Genomic DNA, 8,754 nt, shown 5'->3' with positions numbered 1-8,754 from the left:
GTGTCACTGTCGCCTCAAACCTTCTCTGAGACCAGGTAGTCCTTGTCCGCAAAACCTCAAAGCACCTGGAAAGGGGTGGATTGTCCCATCTGGTTCCCGGGCAGAGTTACTGTCCTAAGTGAAGGAGTTGAAGCATCCCGGGGTGTTATTCACGAGTGGGGGGTAATGGCCCGGTCAAATTGTTGAGAAAAGGTGGATGAATGATCCTGCACTTTTCCCATCACCAAAAGGCTGCAATCAAAGCGCAAAAAGGAACGAAACAAAACCGAAGCCAACGAAAGAAAAACGAAGCGAATGTCGACTTTGATGCTTTAAACAAAATCAAAATGAACTATTTACAATAACGTGACTGACGGCAGGTATGAGATCGAGCACAGCCAGACCTGTACTGATGCCCACAGCACTTGCAGGGGTGAGGTTTGGTTGTCTTGACAACAGGTGAGAGATGTTTGTCTTCACAACAATAACGTGTGCGCACACGCAAGCCGGCCACAAACAGCTGGAATCCGCATAATAGTTAAAGTAGTTGATAAAATGGTTCTTGCAGCTATTGTTTCTGTATGATAATGTCGCTTTTCGTCCCCACACGGATGAGTCATCAGCAATACAAGGACGTTATGTTCAGCCCGTCGGAGCTTTAGTTATTGATCTCTTCAGATATCATCAACATTCACTCGCATAAGACGTCGGATTTGGGAGGTTGAAGTTGGAAGACAGTCAAATGATGACGAACCTTCAAGACAGACAGCAAAATGAAACACAGATAGATTGAGGTTGTCGGTGGGATTCCTAACATTTTCAACAGTTTGAAACTTCTGATTAAGTGCCGGCTACAGGAACGAGCTGGACGATGCCTCTGAAAGTCAATGTTTCTTGATTTTTTGTTTCATTTTGGCTTGGTGTCCTTCGTTAGAGCCATGTGACCGGGGCTTAAGGTGGAGTGTCAGATCTATAGGCAAATTGGGCGGCATCTGATGTTTTGTGGCTGCTGTTACTGGACTATTGTGGGTGATGAAAGAGCTTCGCCTTCTGGCTCAGCTCTCAATTCACATGTCCATCCTTTTTCTCATCTATGGTTGTGAACTTTGGTAATGACCAAAGCAATCAGGTCTGGATACAAGAGGCAGGACGTGTGTTTTCCTCCGTTGAGTATCTGGGCTTACACTCCCACACAGGGTGACAAGTTTTGACTATCCGGGAGAGATTGGGGAGTAGAGCCTCAACTTCTTTGAATCGAAAGGAGCCAGCTGAGGTGGTTACAGTATCTGGCGAGGATGGTCCCCTGGTCATCTCCTTAGGCATGTCCAACTGGGCGAGGCACCCATCGAAGGCCCAGGACACGATGGAAGGGATTATATTTCCCAGCTGTCTTCAGATCGCCTCAAGATCCCAGAGAATTACAGGCAGTTGGCTGAGGATAAGGAAGTGTGGGCTGCTGCTGCATGGTCTACTGCCACTGTGACTCTGACCCAGGATAAATGGCAGAAAATGAATGAATCATTCAAAGTACTCAGATCCAAGCCTGGATTCGGAGTCCGTTGATGCCAACAGAAGTCCAAGACACATTAAAAGGCTCAAGGATGATTGAATAGAAATCCATGTGGAACACTACAACCCTGGCAAAACTGGTATTCAGGGTTCCCCCATGATTTTTAATGAACAGAACAGGTATAAATAAAGACAAGTATGAAGCATAAGCACACGGTTGCATACTGACCGCTAAGCACGAGCCACGTATCGAGTTCAGTAAATATGTTGTCGCAGGGTGATTCTAGTAGTGCTATGTACTAAAAAGATTAATCCAGGTTTTGAGATTATTTCTTATTGTTACATGGGAAACAAGGTACCATTAGATTCAGTAGATTCTCACAATCCACAGACCAAGCATTCATGATATGCACACTCTTAAAGCTATGAAATTGGGCTATTAGTAAAAAAAAAAAAGTAGAAAAGGGGGTGTTCACAATGGTAAATGGACTGCATTTATATAGCGCTTTTCCATTTGCATCAGACGCTCAAAGCGCTTTACAATTATGCCTCACATTCACCCCGCTGTCAGGGTGCTGCCATACAAGGCGCTCACTACACACCGGGCGCAATAAGGGATTAAAGGCCTTGCCCAAGGGCCCTGAGTGATTTTCCAGTCAGGCAGGGATTTGAACCCATGATCTTCTGGACTCAAGCACAACACCTTAACCACTAGACCATCACCTCCCCTCCCCCACAATAATAGCAGCATCTGCTGACGCTACAAACTCAAAACTATTATGTTCAAACTGCTTTTTTAGCAATCCTGTGAATCACTAAACTAGTATTTAGTTGTATAACCACAGTTTTTCATGATTTCTTCCCATCTGCGAGGCATTCATTTTATTGGTTTGGAACCAAGATTTTGCATGTTTACTAGTGTGCTTGGGGTCATTGTCTTGTTGAAACACCCATTTCAAGGGCATGTCCTTTTCAGCATAAGGCAACGTGACCTCTTCAAGTATTTTGACATATCCAAACTGATCCATGATACCTGGTATGCGATATACAGTAGTGTTCAGAATAATATGCAGCAATGCCGCATGGCGTTGCTGTGCGCCATGCGGCACCGCCGCAACGTGCGATGCCTCCACTCTTCTTTCGATGACAAAAACTCCTGTAACAGTGGAATGTGGCGTTCATTTCCAACTGGACGCTGTGTTTTATCCCGGACGTCGTGTGACTAGCACAGGAATTGTGAAAAGACGTGGACATCAGCACTTTTTCGGCACATTGAGACAGACGTGCAGAGGAATTCCACGCGTCGCGACGGTGCCGCATGGCGCACAGCAACGCCGTGATGAAGCCTCACGGGACATGTTCTGGCATGTCCAGGCACATCCACAATTTCTCGGATAATCACTCGATGGAAAAACCACCGACAGCTGTCTGAACGCCATCTCAAAGCCGTCCTGTGAGACCAAAACGGAGGTGGTTTTGTCTCGCTCCAGTAGCGAATCCATCGTGACGTGCGAAGCCTCCGCTCGGCTTTCCATGACAATATCTCTTGTTAAAAGTGAAATCTGACGGAAAATGGTTGATGTCCAGCTCTTGTGATAACCAGAGAAATGGCACACGATGGTCACGGATCCAGACAGCCATCCGTTTAGAAATGAAATGGTTGTTCACCCTGTCGATGGCGGCTTCGGAGCGCGGCGCACCCCACAGCCGCTGGGGGCCGTCCTTAAAGTGACAGTAACATTCCTTATTCTCTACCAAGCCCGTAACATTTTCACCAAAAGCCAGATAAATTTTTCTAATGGTTTCCAGCTGCCAGTCTCTAACAGTTTCTGAAAAAATTCTGATGGAAAAAAGCCCAAATCATTCCGCCATTTCCTGACAATGAAAATCCGACGAGGGGGCTGGACCACTCCTCACTCAAAGCCTGCTCACAGGCGAATGACGTAACCGACAGGCGTGGAAAAACTCACGCATGCGCACGAGGGTTCAAGCTTGTCTGACGCAATCACACGTGATTCAAATCCATATGGTTTTTGAAAAAAATAATAAGGTCGGATACTTTTCTAATAGACTTCGTAAATGTAGCCTGGGTACAGTTTAGCAAGCCAAGCCTTCTGGACTGGAGCACCAACAATTATAAAATCATAGCCAGGTTATATATTTTGGGTGAGGCCAGACTACAGTATACCTCTGTAGTCCAGATTATACCCCCTTGTGGCATTTATGTTAAACTTGGGTATACTTTAGCAAATCGAGGTGTTAAACCAGCTAGCAACACCAGCAGTTACAAAATCATACCTTTTATATTAAGCTTTGACCAGACTATATACCCTTGTAGTCCAGATTATATTCCCTTGTTGGGTTTGGCAGTGTAGAGCAGGTAGCTCAGTGGATAAGCAGCTGGCTTGCCGATATGAACACGTGGGTTCAAATACCACTCTTGGTACCCGTGTCCTTGGACAAGACACTTAATCTGCATTGTTTTAGTCCACCCACCTATAAAAATGGGTACCAGCTTGGCTGGTGAAGTGAATGTGAAGCACTGCTGTAAAGCACTTTAAGCATCTGTCAGTTGGAAAGCACTATAGAAATATACTTGTCCTTACAACTTTTATAAAACTGGGTATAGTTTGGCAAAGTTGGGGTGTTAATCTGGCCTTTAACACCAGAAATTATAAAATAATACCTTGAGGTATATTTTGGCCTTGGCCAGACTATATTTATTTAGTCTGGCCGAGTCTGGTCTACATTTAGTCCGTATTACAACCACTTGTGATCTTCATAAATCTGCATTTCCTTGTCTGCTGTTAAAATGTTAAAAACATGCAACTGCAACACAGAAGATCAACATCAGTGTATAGTCAGTCTTTTCTCTCATCCCTCCACTTCAGGTCACAAAGACCCATCATCTCCCCTTCCCATGTTGTCAGTTTCCTGTCCATCATCGCCCTGCAGTCATCCCATTGCTATTTGCTGTCTGAGATCTCTAAACCAATTCCAGGGTAGATTACGGTCATAAACTCACAGTGTGGCTGGGATTAAGGCTCAAACCTCTTCACGCACAGGTAGTAGAAAGAGGTACAGGCGGTGGATAGGTGGTCGGATGAATGAGAGGACAGTGACAAGGAGGAGCGGTTAACCTGATTTACTGACCATAACAAAGGGATTAGTGTTGGATTATGAGTATCTTACCTGCGCTCACAAATCCTTTGTGACATCAGTGAAACAGAACTAATTACAGCTCAGAGCCACTGACACCATTATTCATAACGCTGACTTGTCCAACTGAGACGTGCAGAGCACCTGATACTCAGCACAGGCAGGAAGACAGTGCAAGTGGATGTCAGACACACATACAACTGCAGATAACTATAGTTTTCATTTTAATAAGTTTTTAGAAGCACTTGCAAAAATATACAAGACTAAACCTGTTAGCAAAATTCTATTGTACCTGCACTAATGGCAAATATCCACTAGGTGGAGATATTGCTCCATTTCAAGAACCATGAGTGCAGGCTACAACAAGGGACACGTTGCTTAAGCCAGAGGTTCTCAATCCGTTCCTCAATGACCCCTGACCCTGCGCATTTTCCATCTCTCCCTGCTCTGCCACAAGCTGATTTGCTAATTCAGGTGTCTGTTAGGAGTTGATTGGCTGTGCACCTGAATTAGCAAATTAGCAAACGGACCTCCCCATTTGAAACCAGGGGCTGCGGCCCACACTTGAAAACCGCTGCACTAAATAATACACTGCCTAAGATCGCCTTCAATTGCATGTAACAACTATATCGTCACTTCTTCTTTTCACCATCTGGTTTGTGCAGAAACTGAGGTCTGCTAACAGGATTAATGAGCTCAGGGTGCGTCTTCAAACCATGAGATGCAAGAAGAGCATCTGAATCAGATTCAGTGATCTGACTTCAGCACCGAGCCTGAAAAAACATTTAGATAAAAATACCTGCTTAAAACTGATGCAGCGCGCGGGCGCGGGCACGGGCACACACACACACACACACACACACACACACACACACACACACACACACACGGTTGACGTAGTTCTGACGATTACACACCGAGCGCCTTCACGTCAGCAGCACAGCCAAAAAAAAAAAAAACTCTGGTTATTTATAAAAATCTTTTTCTGTATCAGAGTTAAATAATAGTAAGTGGGGAGACTGAGTAAGGGGGGGGGGGGGGGGGGACGAAAGGGGGAGAGGAGCTGTGAAGGAGTCGTGAACCAGACAAATTCATCTCCCTCTATTATTCATAACCCTCATCCCTCATTCAGCATACTGATGGAGGATAAAATAGGTCACCGAGTGACAGGTTGGAGCCCACATGGTGACTGATGTTCTCCCCGACACTCCTTCCTTTCCTGTGTGCCTCCCTCCCTCACCTTTCCATCCTGCTGTCCTAACTCCCACCTGTTTTCCTCTCTTGCACGTCCCCCTCATCTTTTGACGACTGCTGTCCATCCGCAGCTGCACACCTCCTTCCCCTCCTCAATCCTCCTCTGCGAGCAAGGAGGAGGAAAGTCAAGGAAATGCGCTGCTCCTAACCGCCTGTAGGGGGCACACCAACAACCACATCTAAAAGGTTAATGAGAAAGAATCAGGCAAAACACAATAAACACTTTTATCCACGTTTTTACTGTCGTCAAGCTGCTGTCAATCAAATGATTAATATATATCTTTTTTTTATTTTCCTCCTGTTCTGCAATTTGTGTGTCAGACCGAGTGCACACCATCATATACAATATGACAATACGTACTTTTAAATGGTGAATGCAGTTTAGACAGAGGATTTAAAATACAGAATTTTAAATATGCTGAGAAATAAATGCAAATTAACAAATTTTGTATAACCTGATTTGTTAAAAAAAAAAGCCCAAAGTTATTGAATAATAAACCAAAACTCTTTCATATAGTGGAATAAAAAATATTTTAAAAAGTCATAAAATGACAATTATTGGCATACTTTACTGTAAATCATTAAGGCGCCCCCTCTTTTTTGTCAAGTCAGGAGATGAATACATGAACATTTCCAAGTCACTGAACATGTCTTTGACTTCATTTCCATCAATCATTCAGAAATACAAACAGTACAGTATTTTACAGTAAATCTGCCTGGAAGAGGAGCTTCTCAAAAACTGAGTGACTGTAAGAAGGAGACATGTGAGGAAAGCCACCAAGAGATCCATGACAACTCTGCAGGAATTCTAGGCCTCTGGCTGTGATGGATGGATGGTTGGTTGATAAGATAGATATAAAATGGTAATAATTTGCTATGTTAAAAGATTTCAAGGTTTTTAATATTTTGTTTTGTTTTTTTCAAAGACAAATGCTGATTGTAATAGATATTGAGGGTATTTGACTTAACATTTGTGTTTGAACCAACAGGAAGAAAAAAAACAAAACAGTAATTGTGATGTTTTATAAATTAAATAATACATTTTATTTTTTATTAAATGTATTCATTTATTAAGTGATCTTATTTTTAAGTATTTTTTGTGAGATTTGTTTAGAAAATCAATTTTATTTTGTTTGAAACATCAGAAATTAAAATTGCACTAATTGTGATGGATAATATTTGTTTTTATAGTCATTTATTTATATTTAATTAATTTATTTCTTATTTTTACTAAGATATTTTTGATGTGGATAAAAAATCTAATTTAAATGTTGTTATTGATATTAAATATAATTTCAGATCCACTTTTAATATGTGCTTAACAATTCATAGAATAAGTTATTTTTCAGTCACAATTTGTCTGTAGCTCATTCTGTTAAAACAACAAACAATATGAGACTGTTGTACCGTGAACTCAGAATCGCGATTTGAGTGCATCCGTACATCCTACTGAACATGGTGCAATTCTGTCTGCTGCATCTCGTTATGCAGGTTCATGGTCACGGCGGACTGAAGAAGGTACCACCGGTATGTTTGCAGCTACACAGTGGAACTGAGATATGAAAGGAGAACCCGACTGAACGTAGATGCAGTATGAGGTCAAACCCACTTTCATCGATGTGCATCACAGCGCGCTCAGTTTGAACCTTGTACATACGGTGGGAAAATCTTTGAAGAGTTGTTGATGAAACAAGTGATTTTCGGTCATTGTAGCATTCATCTTCTTTAAAGAATACTGAGATTTTCAAAAATCTTCTTCCATTGCAAACCTTTGACATACTTTTATAATCATTGCATTTCCAGCACAGAGGTTTGGTTAAATTATACTCCAGGATGGATGTGCTTTGGCTCTTTTTGCACATCAATGGTACCAGAGCATTACATCATCCAACTGTGTCCTCTCGCTCCAGGTTCTGTGATGAAAGCATCATAATATCGACACAGGATTCAAACAGCTGCTTCACGTCATCTTCTTATAACTCGTTTGTTTTTGTGTATGTAAATATTAGCAATTCAGCGATCTTTGCATATTTTCCCTGGAAAATATGCAATATGGAGGTGAACTTCAGCTTCACCTCCAGTGAAGCTGAAGATTGCTGCTGATCCATTTTCAGCAGAAATATTTCTGCTGCACTGCTGTGTGTGGAAACGTTACACTCAAAAGTGCATCACGAAACGTCAGCGATGATTCAGATTAAAATACTGATCCACGTATTTCAAACAGGTCAACACCTCAAACCTGGTGGTTTAAATTTGTCTTATACTGAGGCTTATTTATTGAAAATGTATAAAATCAATACAACTGAAGTGATCTGAGTTATAAATAGTTCACATTATCACATTTCTTTGACTGGAAAATCCACCTGCATTTTGCAAATTAAATCCACGTTCCCACGTACGAGTATGATGCACACGTCCACGCACACATCACACTGTTGCTGTGTCCCACTAACTGGTCTTCATAGAAGACTTTCGCCATGGCGACGGCCACTTGCGCCACCATTTTTGTTCTTGGCGTCAGGCCCCATGTTGGCACGTGCAACTTCCGATCAGTGCTGCTCCGTACGCCGCCTGGTAATCAGTCACCGCTTCTCCCTCCTGAACCTCAGGGTGTTCGCTTTCGTCTGTAAAGTCCAAAGTCAGGGACACCTGTTAAAGTTGAATGTAACACTTTAAGCATGATGCAAAAATTTACAGAGGCTACAGACAAGACAAACTCAGATTGACCTTTTTGTTGTGAATCAATTACCGTATTTTCTGGAGTGTAAGTCACACCTGTTAAAATCTGCCTTTTGAAGAGGAGAGTCACAGCAGACCATAAACCCTGATTTATGCTTCTACAACTCAGTAACT

At 42.5% G+C, this 8,754-nt stretch overlaps 1 protein-coding gene across 2 annotated transcripts in view; it reads right to left on the bottom strand.

Moving 5' to 3' along the window:
- Positions 1-8,161: 8,161 nt before the first annotated feature.
- klhdc4 (kelch domain containing 4) overlaps positions 8,162-8,754 on the bottom strand; it is a 30,931-nt gene continuing 30,338 nt past the window's right edge. For both annotated transcript variants that reach the window (XM_034177245.1, XM_034177246.1), the window contains exon 13: positions 8,162-8,525. In XM_034177245.1, coding sequence (XP_034033136.1) covers positions 8,419-8,525 — 107 coding nt within the window. In that variant the 3' untranslated portion in view covers positions 8,162-8,418. The remainder of the gene's footprint in view (positions 8,526-8,754) is intronic.

Source organism: Thalassophryne amazonica, chromosome 8, assembly GCF_902500255.1.
Source record: "Thalassophryne amazonica chromosome 8, fThaAma1.1, whole genome shotgun sequence".
In the NCBI taxonomy this organism is placed as follows: Eukaryota; Metazoa; Chordata; class Actinopteri; order Batrachoidiformes; family Batrachoididae; genus Thalassophryne; species Thalassophryne amazonica.
The sequence above is the reverse complement of the archived record's forward strand: the minus strand, read 5'-3'. Positions and strand labels throughout refer to the sequence as shown.